Source organism: Elgaria multicarinata, chromosome 11 (assembly GCF_023053635.1).
Source record: "Elgaria multicarinata webbii isolate HBS135686 ecotype San Diego chromosome 11, rElgMul1.1.pri, whole genome shotgun sequence".
NCBI classification, from domain to species: domain Eukaryota; kingdom Metazoa; phylum Chordata; class Lepidosauria; order Squamata; family Anguidae; genus Elgaria; species Elgaria multicarinata.
In genome coordinates this window covers 15,293,659-15,315,874 of record NC_086181.1, presented here as the reverse complement: position 1 = coordinate 15,315,874, position 22,216 = coordinate 15,293,659, and the positions used below count along the sequence as shown (strand labels likewise).

Here is a 22,216-nt window from a genome sequence, read left to right as displayed (position 1 = left end):
AAAGTTTAGTTCTTGCCTCCTAGTGTGTGGTAGTAAATAAAAACTGAACCCTCAGCTGCATGTTACTCAATTAGTGTAAACTGCAATTTGGCTCTATTTCCAGACTAGGACTTTGATATTGATGCCCTCTGTGATGTTGAACTTCAGCTTATTCTAATTCCTGAATCTGAAGTTGCCACCGATATTTCATCAAAAGCAAAATTCCAGGCAAATCGGAAGGGTCCTGTCCAGGCAAAACATCTCTAGGAATTTCAAGGAAGCTAAGAGCCCAGCTACCTGTTATGCTCCAAGTAACATGTGCAAGCCAGACACTCTGACTATTGTGGATTACTTTCTAGCAGTGGCTTCAGGGGCAGGCAGAGGAAGACGGAGGGGGTGAGAGTTACAATCGCACATGCTCAGGGAAGCAGGAACTGCTGGCCACCTTTCTTCTTCCATTTTCTTATTTTCCCCTGGTCCAAAACCTAGGAAAAATTAGTCACTAAGGGAAGATAATATAAACAGAGATAAACAACCCACAGAGTCAGGGCAGCTGACAGTTCTTGCTTCCTGGTATGGACGATGGGAATGCCGTCCAGCTTTCTCTATCACCCTCTGGGGGAATCTTCAGAATTTTTTTTTTGTTTGTTGGTTTTTTGTTGTACTGCAAGTCAGTTGCAAGAAGAGGCAGTAAGCGCGAGTGGAGGAGCAATTGGTGACGGGCTGCTTAATCCCCTTCTTTCCTGCCGTTTTCTTCCATCTAAAACAGCCTTCCTCAACCTGGGGCGCTCCAGATGTGTTGGACTGCATCTCCCAGAATGCCCCAGCCAGCTGGCTGGGGCATTCTGGGAGATGCAGTCCAACACATCTGGAGCGCCCCAGGTTGAGGAAGGCTGATCTAAAATCATCCCCCCATTGCAAGTTTCTTTTCTCTTTGCAGAGAAAAATATATTGGGGGGGGGGAATCCTGTATTGCCCCCTTATAGGTGGGAAAGCAACTTCGGGTGGTGGTCATTTTGGATCAGGGAAATGGTAGTGAGGGAAAGGGTTAAGCAGTCGCTCTCCCTTTATCTACAAGGGAGGAGCGGCCATGTGATATTCAAGCTCATTGACATTCTCTGACTTCCTCCTTGTTGCTTGGTTCGCCTTGTTCGCATTCCTGAACGCGAGCGTCTTCATTTTTCAATCAGGAAAAAATGTGCGTTTTTGAAAGTGTGCATCCAAACTGCACACGCACCCCCCACACACACACACGATAACGTATGAAAATGCAGACTTGAGGAAGGAGGTGCGCTTGCACAAGTGTGCACTTTGGAACACGGACACGAAAATTCCCAAGAATTGTGCTCCTGTTCGCATTCGCATTCAGGGAGGCGAATAGGACATGTTCTCATGATTTGAGAAAAGGAACACAGGGCATGGCTAGATGGGGCGATATCCTGGGGGGCTTCCACACACAGTCTTCGGGGCACCCCGAAAGCGCTTCAGGGCGCCCCGAAACTCCTAGTGTAGCTACCTGGTCAGAAGAGACGGAGGAAGAGGCGGCGGCGGCGAAAATTTCCCAGGGCTCGGCGGCTTCTCTGGTGAGTCCTTGCCGCGGAGCCCAACTCCCCGCCGGCCTCCTCCTGCCGACGAAAGAGCCACCCAGGTTGGAGAGCTCGGCGGAAGAAGGCGGGCTCTTCCGCCGAGCTCTCCAACCCGGGTGGCTCTTTCACTGGCAGCAGGAGGAGGCCGGCGGGGAGTTGGGCTCCGCGGCAAGGACTCACCAGAGAAGCCGCCGAGCCCTGGGAAATTTTCGCCGCCGCCGCCTCTTCCTCCGTCTCTTCTGACCAGGTAGCTACACTAGGAGTTTCGGGGCTCCCCGAAGACTGTGTGTGGAAGCCCCCCTGGGGATCGTCCCGGGATTGTCCCTGAGCGTCCACATGACGCACAGGGCATCCCAGGAGCAGGGAGGGACGATCGCTCGCTTGTCCTGGGATATCGCCCTACTCTTTAATCCTGATTTTTCCCGATGTCTTGGGAATGATCCCAAGACTGTGGGACGTGTGGCCTGCTGTTGTGGTTTTTTCCCGACTCCTCGAGAGTAACCGTGAGGAGCCTGGACCCGGGCATGGGGCATGGAGCTCTCCAGGAGCTCCATGCCCATCGGGGGTGGGGTGGGGGGAGTGAGAGGCATTTTTTTTAAAAAAAGTACTTACTTTTGTGAAGGAGCGCCTGAGCGCTTATCTTGAGTTAAAAAAAAATCCAAAATGGCGGGTGCGACATCCTCTTCCTCCTGGGACATTGTGTGCCGTGTGTAGACGAGGGGGACGATCTCGTGATCATAAAATCGCGAGATCATCCCCCTCCAGCCCCCTCGTCTAGCCGTGCCTACAGTTCTTGTACATCCCTGTTCTGCACCACTGATCCAATCATGGCAACCAGCAACTTTTTCCTGTTTTTTTTTTTTTTTTTAACTTAACCATAGGCGACTTCTTTGCATATCTCCTGATTTACTTTGGCTCTAAGCGGCCCTCACAATAGTAGTGGAAGAAGTCATCCAGCCTTCCCCCCCAACCTGATGTTCTTGAGATGTTTGAGGCCGCAGCCATTGACCATGCCGGCTGGCGCTGATGGGAGCTGTAGTCCAAAAGAGATAAATACATACCGCCTGTATGCCTGCATGCCCCCTTAAAATAGGCCTGGGAAAATGAGCACCCAAAGGGTTAGGATATAGGAATGTTTCCCTTTGCAGCCAAAGATATCAGGGTAAATGCAGCAATGTCCCACTTCAGTATTTTCCAGTGCTGGCCCTGGCAGTGAAAACAGGTTTCAGAACTGACTCACTTAAGCCTCCCCCCACAACTTCTCCACCCCCCTCCCCACCGCTAACTCCAGCGGGTAAAGCTAAGCTTCTATTTGAGAGTCTATTATTTTTAGCTCCTTCTCTTTTGTGTCTGTCTCCCTCCTTGAGGCTCATCCGGAGCAGCTATTCATCTCTCTCACAGGCAAAGACCTGTTTGATTTCTGGCTGTGCTCCATCGAAGGCCAGGGAAGGCTCTGATCTGTTTGAGAATGCTCCCTGCTGGATATCCGAGACAGGGGCTCGTATGTTTGTGCGTGCCACGGTTCAAAACCTTCCCCTTTATGCTGTTCCCAACTCACCCCATCTCTCTCCCCCCCTTTTTCCTTTTGGCTTTGTAAAGAGATGATGAGTTTCTCCAAGCTTGGCAGGCACCCATTGGGTGATGCTATTTAATTTTGGAGACATATGTGAGCCCCGCATACTTTTTTTTTTTTTTTAACTTGGAGCTCACGGCTTGCCTTCTTCGGGCATCCATAGAAACAGCCCAGCTCTCTGCCTTATCTGTAGGTCTCTCGCATCCCTGGTTACGACCCTGAGCCAGAGTTAGAAGGACAAAGGGCTGGTGGGCTTTGTTTGTTTATGTGTGCCACTAATCCCCCTCCCCTCCTTCACCCCCTCGCCACCCACCCTCCCTCCCTGCAGGCTCACGAGCGGCTGGAAGAGACAAAGCTGGAAGCCGTGAGGGACAACAATTTGGAGTTGGTCCAGGAGATACTCAAAGACATCGCTCGCATTGCCCAGCAAGACAGCACGGCGGCTGAACTGGCTCACATCCTCCAGGAACCTCACTTCCAGGTAGGAGATGACGCCCTCCCAAGAGTGGGGCAAGAGCGGAGAGAAAGGGAGAGGAGGAAAGGAATCCCTTCTGGATTTAGGGGGAGAGTTTATGCCACGCTGGCAGTGAAGTCTGGGGCTCCTTTAAAGTGGGTGTGACATGGGCCTGGCAGGACAGGGGGACGTACTTAGGAAGTGGTGTAGCTGTTCCTGTATCTTGGGGGCCAAAGTCCACAGCTCCGCAGCCACGGGGGGGGGGGGGAGTCCCAAATGATCACCCAGAAAGCAGCAGGTGATGAGGGCAGCAGAAGCAAACTCCCATTTTATTCCTGTAGTCATGGTATTGCTATGATTGAAGTGAAACTAAAATGCAAAACCACGCATGCTCAGAATATTTTTTTAAAATCAGCGTTGGCAAACAGTGTTGTTGTTGTTCTATTATATCAGGAATATAAAAGCCATTGTAAAGAATGGAATGGTATGTGTATGGGGGGGAATGTACATTGTGTGCTGCATGTCTAAAGTAATACACATGACCATCAAAGGGGGTCTCCATCTAAAGCCATTAAGTTCAGGGTTTAAAATTACCTAGCTTCAACACTGTGCTTAGGTAATAGGAATCCCAGTGAAACCTGTATGTGTATGTGTGCACGTGTGAGGAGAGGTGCATTTTCACACAAAGCTCAGAGGGTTCTTTGGCTCTTTACAGTGGGACAGAGATCTCAGCGCCAGTTCAGACCCGTAAACAGTGGTGGTCCAGTTGAGCAAGAAGGAAGAGGGAGGGAGAGAAAAGTGGGTGGCAGAAAGAAAGAAAGAAAGAAAGAAAGAAAGCGAAAAGGAGCAAGCCATCACATTTTAACTCTGGCCCTACCCATCTCTTCCTTTGGCCCTGCTCACTATTAACATGTGACCCTTGACAGATCACCCACAAGGGAATGTGGCCCTCTGCATAGGTGATCATATGGAAATGAGGACAGGGCTCCTGCAGCTTTAACAGTTGTGATGAAGAGGGAATTTCCCCAGGTGCTGCATGCATAACAATAACACCTGCTGAAATTCCCTTTTCAATACAACTGTTAAAGATACAAGAGCCCTGTCCTCCTTTTCATATGGTCACCCTACCTTTGCAGAAAAAGGTTGCCCATGGTGTGTGTGGGAGGGATTATCCCCCCTCTATGTTTTATTTAATGTGTCTCTGATCCCTGTTGACCAAGTCTTTCCATTGTCTCTCCTCCACTACCACCATCGCTTCTCTCTACTGGATTCGCTTCTCAGTCCCTCTTGGAAACTCACGATTCTGTTGCCTCCAAGAGCTACGAGACCCCACCACCCAGTCCTGTCCTGGACCCCATGTTCAACAACCAGCCAGTACCACCAGATGCTGTGCGCATGGTGGGGATTCGTAAGACCGCCGGGGAACATCTGGTGAGCAAAGACCATCCAATTTTCCTAGGTTTGGCCATGTCTTCATTTAAAGACCTGCGTACGCAGTAGATCTGCAACAAAATTAGTGATTGATTGGTGTAGTATCAGTGTACATGCTGATTTGCAAAATAACATAAAGAAACAGTTTCACCAAGGAGTTTTTAGTCTAACATTTGACAGTGTGGGGTGCATGGGCAGAAAACAGAGGGAAGCAAGAGGTAACCGTAAGAATAATGAGGAGCAGTATGAGCAAGTGCTGTTACATTTATTTTGGTTGAAGATGAGGACTGAAAGGCTATTGACATCAATTTGAAAATTCATTTTATGCTAATTGAAACTTGTGATGGGGAAAATGCCCCTGGCTTGAATCAGATTGCCTTGAAATGAGCTGAGCTAGCTATCCCCCAGCCCCTGGCTAAAAAAATCATGGAACAGCTCAGTTTATTTCTAAGCCAATATGAATTGGAGCAGACTAACAGCAGCAGCCAGGTAAGTAGGAATGGAGGGGAGGAAAGGATGGAGGGAACTGAAGGACTGGTGAGTGGGTGAGAAGGCTCAGGTTTGTGGGCTGGTTAGGTAGGAGGGAGCAGTCAAGAAATGGATGCCAATGGGAACTGTCTTCCTGCGGCTAAAAGCAGTGTGGGAGCGATTTTTCTCAAGATCACAATTGGGGAGGGTAGGGTTAACCCTCCCTTTTCCACACACTGGCTGCCTTCGGACAACACAATAGTCAATGGTGAGTCAACTCCACAGTAGTCAACTCCACAGTTGATTATCGAGGGGGTACTCTCCACACAACATGATTATAATCAACTGTAGTGTGGATTAAGGCCAGCGTACCATTGACTATTAGTCAACAGTATGTGTCATTGACACATCCCCCACCCTCTCTTCCTCCCTCAGTCCTCCTGCTGGTATCCCATCAGCCATTGTGAGTTCTGTAGGCTGGGCTACAGCGGCAGCCATCTCTTTGGTCGCTCTTGCCAGGGGGCTCTGTAGACACCAAAAATAACCAACTGTGTGCGACGAAATAGTCAACTGTGCCCAATTGATGACATGATAACCAATGGTGGTTCAAATAATCAACTCTGCACAGTGTTGTTTATTTGCATTGCTTATTTTGGCCGAATAACGAACCGTGATGTGAAAAAGTCCTGAGAATCAATACAATAACCAACCATTAACTCTTTAACCCACCATTGGTTATCTTGTCGTCTGAACCCAGTGACTGTAGTCCTGATGAAATGCATCTCCATGTACTTGTTATCTGTAAAAAAGAAAAGAAGAGAAAAACCCCACCCAACCTTGCCATGCTTCTGAGTGATGTGAGTAGGATCGTGTCAAGTTTGGCCTTAAAAATAGATCAGTTTACATAATTTATCTGAGTTATAGAATTCTGCTTTCTGTGTTGCCAAACTGACATCCTCTTACCAACATACACACTTGCAGAGTGGTGTGTGTATATGTGTGCTTCAGCACAGAGAGCCATGGCAAAAATATGTCATGTCCCAGAATGTTGTGATGTGGCTAATTGGCAGAATTTTACATTCTTGTAATTAACATGTTGTGCATTGCAGTTTCATGAGTGTGAAAGATGCCAAATTGCAATTAGAGGACATTCTGCTCATTGTTAAAGAAGTGAAGCGTTTTTGGTTTGTTTGTTTTTGTTTTTAAGGAATAGCATTCTAGAATTATAAACCTAGGGTGCATTCACATATGGCTTTATTTAAGCAAATGGGCCACTCTGAACAAAACTTGCAGTATTTTGTTCAAAATACAAATAATTTTTCTCTCTAGAGTTGAGCTCAGGATTTTGCTATAGAAGCCAGCTGTGCTGTAACACCACAAAAGTATCTCTCCCAAGAACAACCTTGCAACTCTTTTAAGTTGATTGCACTATTTATTTATTTATTACATTTCTATACTGCCCAATAGCCGGAGCTCTCTGGGCGGTTCACTTTTTAAAAAGGAAGGCTTAAATAAATGAAATGCACATATGGTGTTTTGTTGTTGTTGTTGTTTTAAAAAAGGTGGACAGCTAGTGAATCTTGGAGAAGACAGGTGGAGCCCAATTTTCTCCCTGTCATCCTCTCGCAAGCTTTCCTTCCTTCAAACTGGGAATGTTTCAAACTCCATTCATAAAATGACTCCCATAGTGGGCATGGTTGGTCACAAAACACTCATTGCACAGGAGGCAAACTGGTGAGACTAAGGGCTCCAGCACACCAGTGTTTTATTGCACTCTTGTCATGCCGGATTTGCTGTTTTGCAGATTGGCACTCACATGACGTGGTGCCTGTCCTGCAGTCACACACACACCCTCTTCCCTGCCATTTTTCGTGTTTTCCTAGAGTGGGGAAAGTCTGGTTTACTTCTTTCACGCAGGATTGAAGCGCTCTTCTGCCTGCATGTATTGCTGTTCTCGTGCCATGTCCTTTGTTGGGGGCGTGTGTTTTGCTGACAAAACAGGAGGGCAGGCTGGTTCTCCTTCTCCAACATGCTGCCTTGGCTGAATTGTTTGAATGGACTTTCGCTGCTCCAACCCGACCTTCATTGCCTGCAGAAACAGCACCTAGCCAATGAAACAGTGTAAAACTAGACAATAGGGGTGTGCAGAACGGGTCTTCTCCACTATGAAATTACAATCAATGGGAATTAACCAAAATAATTACCGCTCCCTCATTTTTAAAGAAAAAGAGATGAAACTTAGCACCATGGTAGCTCTTAAGTAAGACTTTAGGCATGCCGAGTTTGAAGCAGATCTATTCATCCCTTAATATTTAGGATTTTTTTTTAAAGAAAAAGAGATGAAACTTGGCACCGTGATAGCTCTTAAGTAGGGCTTTAGGCATGTCAAATTAGCAGCAAGCCAACCTCCCACTTAAAAAAAAATCTTAAGAAATAAAATAAAAATTAGGAGGGGCAGGGAGCCTGGTAGGTGCCAAGAGAGGTGTCCGTGAGCACCACATTGGAGAACCCATCACTAGGTGCCCCCCCCACATGATCCTCCTCTCTTACTTGTTCCTTTTGTCTTAGGGTGTGACGTTCCGGGTGGAGCGTGGCGAGCTGGTCATTGCACGCATCCTGCACGGTGGCATGATCGACCAGCAAGGTTTGCTGCATGTGGGTGACATCATAAAGGAGGTGAACGCGCAGGAGGTGGGGAGTGACCCACGGGCACTCCAAGAGGTGCTGAAAAATGCCAGTGGAAGTGTCGTGCTCAAGATCTTGCCCAGTTACCAGGAGCCACACCCACCACGCCAGGTAGGAGAACGTCTTTGAGTTACTGTTCTCCTTGTCTTTTCCAGAGGCTCACTCTCCTGTCCCACAACCACCATTTTGGGCGGGGGGGATTTCTTAGCTTTTTACAATTTTATTTTTACCATTTTCCCTCAATCTAAGAGGTTGAAATGCCTCTCCTAAGGCTTAGTTACGGGCCTCTGGCCCCATCCACCACTCTGCAATGCAGCCCCTAAGAGCTTCTCCAAAATGGAATTTGACCCTTGTGCTGAAAAAGGTTCTGCACCCCTGGACCAGAGCAAAGATACAACACGTTCTTCACCTGTGATGGAAAGGGATGCTTTCTTTTTCCACTTGATCCACCATATTTTCTACATTTCTTCTTTTCTCCTTCCACCCTTTCTTGATTCCTTATTTCCTTCACTGTTGCTTTTTTATATAGTTTCCCTTCCTAAAATCATATTCCAAAATCAATGTTGCTGTAATATTGGATTCCAACTCCCACCAGTTCCAGCCAACATGGCCAATGGCCAAGGATAATGAGAGTTGTAGTCCAATTAAAGAATTCGTAACTGACATATCATTTGCCATTTAATAAATGTGCATATTACCAAAAATGCAATAGTGGTGCCTTTTTGAGATATATGATAGCTTGCCATTTAATATTAAAAGCAGGGCTGTGCACCGCTTCAGTCCAGATTCGGATCCAGAACTGAAGCGGACCATTTTTGGATTTGCTTCAGTCTGAATCTGGATTGGGCCTGAAGTGCTTCAGACCACTTTAGCCTGATTTAGGATGGTGCCAAGCCACTGTCCCCGCCTGCAGGACTTACCTGTCCAATCTGCTCATGCTCAGCAGCTTTCTGTCCTCTGTGAGAGCTGCCATTTTTAAAGAAGACAGGGCTCTGTCTTTTCCTACATCTAACGTTGCAAACTAAAGGGCTTGCTGCACTCCCAGTCAGCCTCACACCCAGCTTTCCCGGGCAGCCACCAAGCAGCTGCTTGGGTGGCCTTCCGCAGTGGCTGACATGCTTTGGATGTCTGGATCACACGCCAGATCTGGATCTGAAATGGTTCGGACGAGGCCTGAATCAGGCCGAGGTGGATTGGGACCATTTCAAAAGATTTGATTCGTTCTCCGAAGCGGGTTGGGGGGTTGGGGTTCCCACAGCCATTTTCATAAGCCTGCCCCCAAAAACCAAGAACCATAAACCTGGGGGCAGAACTGGGCAATCTATAATTCTCATTTGATTGAAGATGTTCACAGAAACAACACCATGGTCTGGCATGGCTGCATGCTGGCAAGCCATGTTGCCATGGTCCTCCCATCCAGACAGACACATGCCCCCCCCTCCCAGCTGCATCTTCTTCAGCCAGACAGTCATGATGAGAAGTCAGTAGGGATCTTTTTTTTTCAATGGAGGCTGTTGTTGTTGCTGTTGTTGTTAATAAAAGAAACAGTGGGGGGATTTGGGGGGAAGGTTTAATGCTCTTCTTTCAAATCATGTTGATCCCAATCTGAATTTGGGCCACACAAATTTAGCAGATCAGAATTGAGCTGTCTAGCTGATTATGCACTTCTCAGAATGTTGTGGAACAGTTCCTGGCAATTTAAATATATCAAACTATGCATTTAAATATGTATTTGGAAAGAAAACATGCATTTAAATACATATTTAAATACGTATTTTGAGAGTTTAAAAAAATGCACAGATTAATGCAGACATGAAATAGAACGCAATTATGGATTAAACCGTATGAAAATGGCACACCGGATTCTGATGAATTGGTCCATCCCTAACTGAGGCTGAAGGCTGTAAGTCCTCATCCCTGTCAGCGTCTGAATAGGGGAGAGAAAAAACCTCGCTGCCTCAGCCTTTCCTTGTGACAAGAGCCCTGCCACAGCCCTCCTTTCCCAAGCTCCTTTACTGTTCTACTCCATCATACTCACCCCCTCCTTGCGTCATGCACTCAAGTTGAAAAGTGAGTTAATGCTTGGGTGCTTTGGGCAAAGTGGCGTAAGAATTTAATAAGCAGATGTCAACTCCATTACATGTGGCCCGCTAATGTTCCCAAGAGTATGGGAACTATAGGCTTATCGCACACTCCTTTGGTAACCTGGTTTTGAGAAGCCTTAAATCATCATGAGCAAATTTCTGCTATGGAGTCAGAGGTCCAACCTCTTGGATCTGAACCAGTCTGGCCTTTACTCCCTGGGGAAGCCCAGAACTGCCTCCTTTGGTCACATAGCCCTTTGGAGTGCATGAGAAGAATTAGACACGGCTTTCTACCTCCTAAGATCACTTCAAATTTGACCATTTCATCTCTGTGTTGATAAATTGCTATTTATCACTATTGATAAATTGCTTGCTTTGATTGACGTACTTATTAAAAAGCAATGCGTTGTATCCTAGGATAGCAAGAAGCCACAAGGTAAGACAAGATAAAACTACAAGACATTGCAATAAAAGCAAATCAGGTGCATCAAAAACAGCGGAGAAACGAAACAGAGGCCAGAGTAGCACTTCAAAATGCCTGAGCGAATAAGTAAGGCTAAGTCTACACCAAGCAGGACGTGACACTTTGAAAACATTTTAAAAATTGTATGTGGCGTGTGTCCTGGGCCTCAACAGTTGTCACTAATGTTATAAACCATTTTAAAGCAGTAGTGTAGATCCTGCCTGAGTTTCAACTCTGTCTGCCTGTTTACAAGCAACTGCAGGGCAGTTTATTAAGTTTAACATGGGCAGGATAAGAGAAAGGGAAATAATGTGCTTGAAAAATGCATGAACGTGCAGCTTCCACCCTCCAAATAGGGACATGTCTGTAAGTAGTTAGGGATGCTTGAGAAATTTTATGTTTGCGAATTCTGATACAAACTGACCTGATCCCAGGGCCGGCCACTATCAAAATTCAGAGTGAAGTGGCCGCTTCAGGCAACAGATTCAGCGTATTAGGAAAGGGCAGAAAATACTTATTTAATTTGTTGCTATTATATTTTTACTGCCAGGGATGAGGAGAAGTGTTCCTTGCGCCAAAAGAACTTGGCCAACCTTGGGTACTATGCACCTTGACTTGAGGATGGGGGGCACGATTTGTTGCTCCTCCTGAGGCAGAAAAATGTTTCATGTCTGGCTGACCTGATATTTACCTATTGGACTAATATGCAGATCAGAACTTAGCAAGTTATCAGGTTTCACTCTTCCCTGAATGCTGTGACACAGATTTTGGCAGTTTAAATAGATCAAAACATCTTCAGAAATGTGTATTTTGATAGAAAATATGAGATAAAATATGTTCAGAAATGTGTATTTTGAGAGAAAACATGTGCAGAAAACCTTATTTTGAGAGAAAATACATTCAGAAATGTGTGTTCTGAGTGAAAATATTTTCAGAAATGCATATTTTGAGAGAAAATATGTTCAGAAATATATCGTTTGAGAGAAAACATACTCAGAAATGCATATTTTGTGGAGAAATGTTTAAACATTTATGATTTGAGGCACAATAGAAATGGGTATCTTAAGGGGAAATAGATTTAGAAATGGGTATTTAAATGCAAATGTACACTTTTTGTGTTTTAAAAATTCACAGTTGAATGCAGAAGTGGGACAGATTTGTTGGTTAACAGAGAGGTGGGCAAAATGTGGTCCTTGGCCTAATTTCATGTGGCCTTCAGCTTAATTTCCAAAGTTCTCTGTATGCGATCAGTTCAGACCTCTGGCAACAATGCTTGGTACCTTTCCTAGTAGGCTGCTGCTTGGGCAGGAAGAAGAGAGAGAAAGAGGGGTGGGGGTGGGGGGCTGACAGAAAGAAAAAAAGAAAAAGAGGTGATCCACCCACTTTTGGCTCTGGGTTTGCCCACCACTGTCTTCAGCCCCCTCCACTGCTGACATGTGGCCCCTGACAGATTATCCATGAGGGAATGACACCTTCCACTCACAAAAGGTTGCCTAACTTGGGCTAACATATGTAAAAGGAACATGGATCAAAACCAACCTGCCTGTAGCATCTCTATTCCCTCCTCCCTGCCTGTAGCACTTCTATTCTCATGCCTCTCACTACCACCGCCACTACCACCGCCATGACTCATCGCTGAGGGCTCTAGCCTGTCTAATGCACACAGTATTCATTCATTCTGCAATAGCCTTGCCCTTGATTATTTTCAAAAGTGACAGTTGTTCCTTTGGAGACGAAGATACTAGTACATATCGTCTTCTTACATTATGTAATTAACCATTCAAAATAAAACCTGGCAGCTGTACAGGGCAGTGGGCACTATGTACCTCATGGCACTTTTATTGTTCATGCAGACACATTGACTTACATGTACATTAGAGACAAGATGAGGGATTTAACTCCTAGACACCCAGGGGAGGGAACTAAATCCCGAAGAATGATGCTAGGAAGTCACTCTTAACAAAAAATTAATGAGGTTTCTCCAAAGGTAGAATATTTAGATTTATAGGAACCGGGACTGTTTCTAGTAAGAACATTAGAAGAGTCCTGAACGATCAGACTCAAGCTCCAACCAGGTCAGGACATGAAACCAACAGTCCTTTCCCAGTGACATTGCTGTTGATAACATTTATTTGCTAATTTAAAGGGCTGTTTTTTGTTTTTGTCTTTGATCCTGGAGACAACACATAGCCAGCATGAGTAGGTACATCATGAGTAGCCATTATGTTAAAAAGGGCATTGGAATATCTCTAACTTTTCCATCAACATAGCCTGGAAGGGCCTTGGGTTTTGCCTTACATTCTCTAGGGTCCCAATCCTGCTTGCAAGCATGTGATCAGAGGTGCTCGCCTTTATGAGTGCCCCTGATCAAATGTCCGCAGCATCCCAGTGCTCTGCCAGCAACCTCCAGATGATTTGGTCCTGGACTGCAAACTCTCCCGATGCTAGGGATTCTGGGAGCTGTAGTCCAACACGTCAGGAAGGCATCACATTGGGGAAGGCTGCTGTACCGCTTTCTCTGTTTCAATTTACCCCAAATGTGGATCATGTGGGATTGGTTCCCAATGTTCAGATTCTGCACAAAATCCAAACGGCAGGAAACAACAGAGATAAAATGGAAGACGATTTGATGCTGGGGGTGTACGTGCGTTGTGTGTACGAGCCGCTGATGGCAGCGAAGTGGATTCAGAATAGTGTCTGGTGATGTTCAAAGCATGAGAGAGAGAGAGTAGAGAGAGAGAGAGAGAGCAGGTGCACATGCAAGATTGTATAATGAATTAGCCACAGCTAGCTCCCTGTCGTAAAGCTAGCGCTGATGGCAAAGAGGAGGAGGACAGCAGGGTGGGAGTGGGGGAGGATGACGCTAGCAGTGATGGAGGCAAGGGATGCTTGTTTTCATTTGGATATAATCCTGCTCCTTTGTGGAAGCAAAGAGGATTATTTCATGCCAATAAGCATTAAAAATGGATGGCCGCTCAGTTCAGCTTGAGAAAAGATGGTAGGGAAACGTGTGTCTGTGTGAGGCTGTTCGGGAGGAGTAAACGTCTTGAACTGCAGCTCAAGAGCCCCGTTTGCTTTGGTACCGGGGGGGGGGCAATTGAGAGTGGAGAAGTGAAGGGGGCTGCATTTATGTCATACATTTAACCCTTTCTCTATGCCATCTTAGCTTCATGAAGTGGCTGCCTCCCGCTCCTGCACAAGCACATCTTTGGACCTGACACTGGGGAAACTGTTGATAGTGTGGTTTAAAGTAGGGATGTGCTCCGCTTCTAATCGGACCGGAGAAGCAGTAGCGGAGCGGGGGGCTTCGCCTGCCCTTAAGGCGGAGGCGGAGGATTGGGGGGCCGGCGGAGCGTGGCGAAGAGGATCGAGGTGAAGGCGGATCCTTCGCCTCGATCCGGAGCTCCGCTGGAAAGGTAAGTGGGGTTTACCGGGCCCTGCCGCTGTCGCTGTCGCCCATGTGGCGACGGCAGCAGGGCCCGGTAACGCCCCCCGCCCTCCTTTCCCTTACCTGCCTCCGTCCGCGGTCCGTCAGCGTCTCCAATTGAGCCCGTGGTTCCAGCAGGAAGTCTGGGCCGCAGACTTCCTGGTGGAACCACGGGCTCAATTGAAGACGGTGACGGACCGCAGACGGAGGCAGGTAAGGCCCCCCTCCCCCTTGGTCCCTTACTGGGCTCTGCCGCCGTCGCCGCATGGGCGGCGATGGCGGCAGGGCCCGGTAACCCCCCCGCCCTCCTCTCCCTTACCTGCCTCCGTCCGCGGTCCGTCAGCGTCTCCAATTGAGCCCGTGGTTCCAGCAGGAAGTTGCGGCCCAGACTTCCTGGTGGAACCATGGGCTCAATTGAAGACGGCGACGGACCACAGACGGAGGCAGGTAAGGCCCCCCTCCTCCTTACCGGGCTCTGCCGCCGTCGCCGCATGGGCGGCGATGGCGGCAGGGCCCGGTACCCCCCCCCTATGGGGGGGGACTGGAGCTCCGATCCGGATCCGGAGCTCCGAGCGGAGCGGAGTGGGCACAGGCGGAGTGGGGGCGGGGCAGAGCGGGCCGATCCGAAAATGGCGGATCTTAAAGTGAAGCGGAGTGGGGGGTCCGTGCACACCCCTAGTTTAAAGCAGGCAGAGAGGGTCCCGCCCCCAGCCCCCACAATTCGGCCACTGCTTACCTGGTCTCAGTTGACCCTTTCCACATTGGCTTTTCAAGCACTTGGCAACACTGTCTCATGTGCTGGGCTACAGTTACACATGTTAGGCACATGTAACACAGCCTTCCCCAGCTTGATGCCCTCCAGATGTCTTGGGCTACAACTCCCATAATCCCCAGCCAGCATTGGTTAACGCTGCCTGGAAATTATGGGGCTTGCGGTCCAACACAGCTGGAGGGTGCCAGGTTGGGGAAGGCTGATGCCACAGGTAGTTTGGCTCTTAAACCAAGCTTCAAAATTGGGTCAATACATGTCATAAAATATCTCTCACCCACCTTCTTCAGGTTAACTTTTTGCCTCAGGCCTTTCTGCAGTTCCGGCTGTGATAATGACATCAGTCTGATTTCAATGCCAGAGATCACGCCGAGAGCAGGGCCGGTTCTACCACAAGCCAGAGTGAGATAATTGCCTCAGAGAGTTGATGTTTGTGGGTGTCGTGAAATTGTTAGTAGTTTAATGTATTATTATGGCATTTTTAAAGCCAAGGTGGGGGAGAGGGGGTTGTGGGATTTACTGCCTCAGGTGCCAAAACGAATTGACTGGCCATGGGTGCTACATAGCGCCAGCTCCAGATTCTTGAGGGCCCTTAAGTGAGACACCCTCAGTGGCTCCCCTCCCATAGGAGGGTCTACCTTCTCAACACCATTCACACCAGTTGCTATTGCTCCTCATCCTCTTTCCCAGCACAGTTGCTTCTTGCTTTGTAACTTAACAGGTAGTGAGTCAATGAGCAACCAGGCAGTGGCATCTTCTCACCAACACCGTAGTCTGGGCCGCAACAAGAGGCAGGTGAACAAGCAGGTTGCCAAGGTGAAGAGGAGGAGGATGTCTAAGCGCTTCTTGGCAGTAGGCCCCTTCTGGGATGACCATGGCCCTGTTCAGAAGACACCTTAAATAGGGTGACCCTATGGAAAGGAGGACAGGGCTCCTGTAACTTTAACAGTTGTATAGAAAAGGGAATTTCAGCCGGTGTCATTTGTATGCATGCAGCACCTGGTGAAATTCCCTCTTCATCACAACAGTTAAAGCTGCAGGAGCCCTGCCCTCTTTTGTATCTGGTCTCTCAAACAGGGCTCCTGCAGCTTGAACTGTATGCAGGGGCTGCATGCATACAAATAACGCCTGCCGGAATTCCCTTTTCTATGCAACTGTTAAAGCTATATCCTCCTTTCCATAGGGTCAGCCTACCTTAAACCACGGCTTTAACCATGGTGAGTAAGGCAAAAATGGTTTATAGTGTCTTCTGAACAGGGCCCATGCCTACCTTTGATGCCAGTCCTGATACTATGCACCTCGTTGTGCCGGAAGCAGAATTTGCTGCTCTATTCCAGGCACAAAACATCTTGGGTCTGCCTCATGCAAGTTGCCTTTCCTTGAGGAAGTACAGACGGTCTGCATCCACCTCCCAGATCACAGGATGCAGGAAGGTTTGAACCCCAGTACAGTTCATTGTATAACTTAAATGTGATCTGCTGGAGTGGGAATTTAGAGAGAAGGCGTGAACTGGGATTTTCTTCTCTCTTGGCTGCTGAGCAAGCACGGAGCCTGTGAGTTTCTTTTGCCAAAATCCGTCTGTGTTTCATCTCTGCAAGCAGCAGCAGAGGTGGGGGTTGAGCGAAACGGTCTCGACAGACAAGCTCAGATGTGACCCGTTTCCCAGGAGACGTCAGCAGTTTGTGCCTCTTGCAGATGCAAATAAAAGGGGTCTGTGATTAAAACAACAACAACACTCAAGCTTTTTTTCACTCACTGCCTTCCACTACCAGGATTCATTGTTCCAGGAAGCCATGACTGGCAAATTGGTAGGGGTGTGCACGGACCCCCCCGCTCCGCTTCACTTCCAGATCTGCGATTTTCAGATCGGGCCGCTTCACCCCGCCCCCGCTCCACTCATGTCCGCTCCGCTCTGCTCCGCTCGGAGCTCCGGATCCGGATCGGAGCTCCGTTTCCCCCCCCCATAGGCTTGCATTGAAAGCTAAAAAAGTAAACAACTTTTTTTCTGTTCAAGTTAGAAACCTCATGTTTGGCACCATAATACCTCATGGGGGTATACACATGCACGCCAAGTTTCAAGGGAATCCCATTATCCCCTGATTTTTGGGGAATTTTTGAAAATCGGGCACCCCATTCACACCCCTTTCCATAGCTCCGTCAATTTGCACGCTAAAAATCTCAAACTCGCCACCATGAGAGCTTATCCAGGGACACACATGCACGCCCAGAATCAAGGCAGTCCCATCATCCTCTGTTTTTTGGCGCGGCTCTAACCTCTAACGCACCACCCATAACCCTAATTCACACCCCTTTCGATAGCTCCGTCAATTTGCACGTTAGAAACCTCAAACTCGGCACCATGATAGCTTATCCACTTGTCCACATGGACGCCAAGTTTCAAGGCAATCCCATCATCCCCTGATTTTTGGGGAATTTTTGAAAATCGGGCACCCCATTCAGACCCCTTGGGATAGCTCCGTCAATTTGTATGTTAGAAACCTCAAACTCGGCACCATGATAGGTTATCCATGTGTCAAGGCAATCCCATCATCCCCTGATTTTTGGCGCGGCTTAACTCACCCCAAATTGTCCCATTCTACAACTACGTCAATTTGCATGTTAGAAACCTCAAACTTGGCACCATGAAAGCTAATCCATGTGTCTAATCCTACTGTATGTAGGGAAATGGGACAAGAAGTGTGTGTATGCTTTGCCCAAACAGGATTTGAAATGCTCAATCAGTGGCTGTTGCACTTCACAAACAGTGCACTGCACACACAGCACGCTCACACAATCACACAGTCACACACAGAGTTCAAGTAACAGAGAGAAGAAATAGAGAATATTTTTTTTTGGTATTTTTTTTGTATTTTTTGGTATATAGAAGGAAGGAAGATGAAACACAGTCAGGCTTTAAGAGAGGGGAGGGGGGGACAACCAAACAACCAAACAAACACACACTCCAAAGTTTTAAAATAAAGTTTATATTAAATCAAAGTAAGGGAAAAACACAGAGCAAACTAAGCTAAAAGTCAGAAAGAAGCAAACAAACACACACACACGCGCCAAGCTAAATCCTAATCTATCTCCAAAATCCAAACACAGCAGCAGCACCTATAACTAACTCCTCTCTCCACGAACACCAACCCACAAAGAGACACAAAGCAGAAAGCTCTGAGGGTGCCTCTGCCTTAGTCCCCCCCTCCAACGCTGGGATTGGAGGATGCTTCATGAGGTGATCAATTCTCATCAGGATTGGGAGTTGAATGTGCCTGTCATCGCTTCAAATAAACCCCGCCGCGCCGCAGCCGGGTTTACCCTACCGTTTGTATTGTAAATGTACCCGATTTTTTTAAAAAACATAGCACGCGAACCAAAGGACACAGAAAGTTGAGAGTAGTCTCAAAATGACCCCCATCCACGACTGTCTAAGCACAAGAATTTTCAGAACTATAGCTTAAAAAAACCCCAGTTATCCCCGATTCTTTTCCGCAATGCAATCCTATGGGCGAAAACCGCCGTTTGACCCGCGCTGTCCCTGTTTGTTGACCCGATTTTAAAAAATATATAGCACGTGACCCACACGACGTAGAGAAGTGAGAGTAGTCTCAAAATGACCCCCATCCACGACTGTCTAAGCACAAGAATTTTCAGAACGATAGCTTCAAAAACAACCCAGTTATCTATGGGTGAAATGTTTCAAGATGGCGATCGGAGCGCTCCGCGGAAAGAGAAGCGCTCCGAAAATGGGCGCTTCTCTTCACCTTGCTTCTAGGGGTCCGCGGTCCGCTTCTACTCCGCCTCTGGGCAAGGCGGAGCAGGCCAATTCGCTCCTGCTTCTGCGCTTCTAATCGGAGCGGAGCACATGCCTACAAATTGGATACTGTACTGAGTGTTTTCTTGCTTCGGGGATTTCCAGCAGCTTTGCTGGTTTTCTTCTTGACCGCCAGCTTATTCTTTTCAGTCCACAAGGGTCTTGTTGTTGATGATTATGATAATGATTAATTATGATTATGTTGATGTTCCAATGAAAATTTTAATATTTATTTATTTATTAAATTTATATACCGCCCTACAGCCAAAGTTCTCTGGGCGGTTCACAAAAATAAAGGTAGGGAGAGGAGAACCATGGATGATGATGATGATGATGATTTATACAGCACCATCAATGTACAAGGTGCTGTACATAGTAAAATAATAAAAACAGCAGCACCCTGCCACGTAGGCTTACATTCTAATAAAATCATAATAAAACGATAAGAGAGGGAAGAGAATGCACCAAATAGGCACAGGGGACAATAAAACTAACAGTGTGAAAGTAAGAGCAAATTCAAGTGCTCGAACCTGCTCAAATTCTCCAAACTTCACTTGAAAGTTCAGGTCATTCTTATTCAAGACCCGTTTTTCAGTTTGAACAGGAGAAGTGCACATTTTTCAAAGGTTGTGCATTTTTAATGCTACGCATTTTTTTTAAGTGCACATTTTGCGAATTTGCAAACATTTTGGGGAAACATGTGCTTCCATTCATGAATGGGGCATTTTTGATTGATTTGTAAACCAAAATGAAATTCTCATACATCCCTAAATAAAGTGTGTGTGTGTGTGTGTGTGTCTGTCAGCACCATAGCTCCAGGATTGTGACACATAGACTCCTGAAATGTGGTGTGCACAGATCCATGGAGGATAGTTTGTTTGTTTATTTATTTGTTTGTTTTGAAAACATCCTGCCCTTCAGGGCATTTGACAAATAATAAGAACAATGAAGTAATAAAAAACACCAAATATCAATAAATCAATGCAAACAGCAGGTGCAGGAGAGGCATTCAACCATTATCTTCCACATCAAAAATGTAGAAATTGAAAAGCAGGGGTGATGGTGGGGGTGATGAGGTGACTTGAAAGATTGGGGCAAGCACAGCATGGGAGGCTTGAAGTGGGCAGGACTATCTCATTGGCTTTTCCCTGTAACTCCTCTCTTTCAAATTAACTTTACATTTTCAGCATCTTTTTCTCGATTACTTGGTTTGGGGATCAATATCACAGTCCAGTAGCCCTCAAGGCTGTTTCCTTTCAGTCTTGACTGGTTAATGATTGCACTGACTCCTAGACTGGTCCTTTGATTTTTCACCCCACTCCCAATCCTCCCAATCCTCTTCTTACACCTCTTCCCTTTTCTCCGTTAGGTGTTTGTGAAGGCCCACTTTGACTATGACCCAGCCACTGACAACCTCATCCCATGCAAGGAAGCCGGTCTGAAGTTTGTTGCTGGAGACCTTCTCCAGATCGTCAACCAGGATGACCCCAATTGGTGGCAGGTAGGGGCCTTGGGTCAGGTGACAGAGCCATGGGCAGGATCAGGATCAGACATCAGTGGGGGCGGGAATTCAGAATGGACAAAATTCAAGGAGAGCTGTCTGCATCTACCCACTTTAACAATCCATGGTATCAGACAAGGTGAGTAACCAGAGAAATCCATTCTCTGTTTACAGAAGAGGAATAGAAGCAGCAACGGGCATCTCAGCACAATGAGGTAGTGGAATGCCTATTTAGAGTTTTATCTTTTGTTTAGATTAGACGCTATATTATAACTATCAAAATGGTGCTGCTGCTTTCATCTCTTGGAATAAGTATTCCCAGATAGGTAATATAATTGGGGCACCACCGAAATGGACCATTAGCCAACACGCTGAGGCCTTAGCTAGACCTAAGGATTATCCCAGCAAATGGAGGGGTCGTCCCTGCCTGCTCCCGGGATCCCCTGTGTGTCATTTGGATGCGTGATCCCGGGACGATCCCAGGATATAGGCCTGGTCTAGCTATAGCCTATGAAATATACTAGATGCTACAAATAGAAAGAGGAAAATGGAAAGAAGACGAAACAGCAGAAACACTAAATAATGAAGTACTACATACTACATGGAAGAAAATGAAACATACAAATACTTAGGATTCCAACATAACATGAAAATCAATCACTCCTCAGTAAAAAAAAACCCAAATACTTCAACTAAGAATGCAATATAAAACTCGCCTAGCACAAATCCTAAAATTCAAACTCAGCTCTAAAAACATTTTCAAAGCCATCAACATAAGTGTAAAGAAAATGTTAGGAGTCATGTATTTATGCGGGGGGAATGACCCTCTTGGTGATCCCACCGGATGGTCCATCTCACCTTTGTCAATGCAGGCCTGCCACGTGGAGGGCGGCAGCGCAGGGCTGATCCCGAGCCAGCTGCTGGAGGAGAAACGCAAGGCATTTGTGAAGCGGGACCTTGAAGTCACACCGTCGTCAGGTAAAAGGCACACAGCCCGGGCGAGTAGAAGGATGGGAACCGCTTGGAGGAAATGTGGAACGGGCTAGGTGACATGAACAAATGGCAGTCAAAAGACATAGTGAGGTGGGTGACCACACGTGAGATGGCCTTTTCTGCGGTGGCCTCTTATCTTTGGATCAAGTTGCCATCAGAGGTCCTCCATGCTCCATCATTACAGATTTTCTAGAAGACCTTGAAAACATATTATTTTACCTTGGCCTTCTCTTGATATCACTGCCGTTGTTGCTATTGGTAGTTTTATTGTTGGCTTTTATTGTTGGCTTTTATTGCTCTTTTACTGTCTTTTATGTTTTTATCGCATTTAAAATTTTAATTGTTTTCATATATTTTATTGCTGTAAGCCACATTGGGAGGACTTCTGCCCTGAATGGTGGTGTAATAATAACAACAAGAACTGGTGTATGGCTGCCAGATCCAAAGATGCAGAGAGGGTGATCATGTCTCCTTTTTTATAGAGGATAGTCCTCTATTTAAAGGGGTGCTAGAGGACTGTTCTTTATTTGAAAGCATCCTCTGTTTGAAGGGCTGCTCTATTCAATTCCGGTTTAAAGATAAAGTACCCTAAGAACTATTACTCATCAGAAATAAGCACCTGAACAGCAGACTGAACAAGCAGGTACACAGGTCACTTGGGCCGTAGCTAGACCTAAGGTTTATCCCAGGATTGTCCTGGGGTCAAACCTGTTCATCTAAGCGCCACACAGGGCATCCAGCACTCAGGCAGGGATGAACCCGGGATGATCCTGGGATAAACCTTAGGTCTAGCTACGGTCTTGGTGACCATTTTCTGCACTATGGTGAGATAGTGTTTAAATTATAATATTTAAATTATAATATTTTTTTACAATTGTGCAGAGGCACATTTTATGCAGAATGGTACCCTCTTCTGCCCCCTTTTTGGTGATGCTTTTCCTCTTTGGGGGGCAATTAGAAGTGGTTACTCTAGGTGTGGACCACAGACA

The 22,216-nt window shown here is 46.7% G+C and overlaps 1 protein-coding gene across 1 annotated transcript in view; it reads left to right on the top strand.

Moving 5' to 3' along the window:
- The window catches only part of MPP2 (MAGUK p55 scaffold protein 2), a 72,149-nt gene that overhangs the window by 39,074 nt on the left and 10,859 nt on the right, over positions 1-22,216 (top strand). Inside the window, exons 4-8 of the mRNA XM_063136461.1 lie at positions 3,467-3,619; positions 4,874-5,023; positions 8,060-8,287; positions 20,103-20,234; positions 21,107-21,212. Of these exons, the coding sequence (XP_062992531.1) occupies positions 3,467-3,619; positions 4,874-5,023; positions 8,060-8,287; positions 20,103-20,234; positions 21,107-21,212 (769 nt within the window). The remainder of the gene's footprint in view (positions 1-3,466; positions 3,620-4,873; positions 5,024-8,059; positions 8,288-20,102; positions 20,235-21,106; positions 21,213-22,216) is intronic.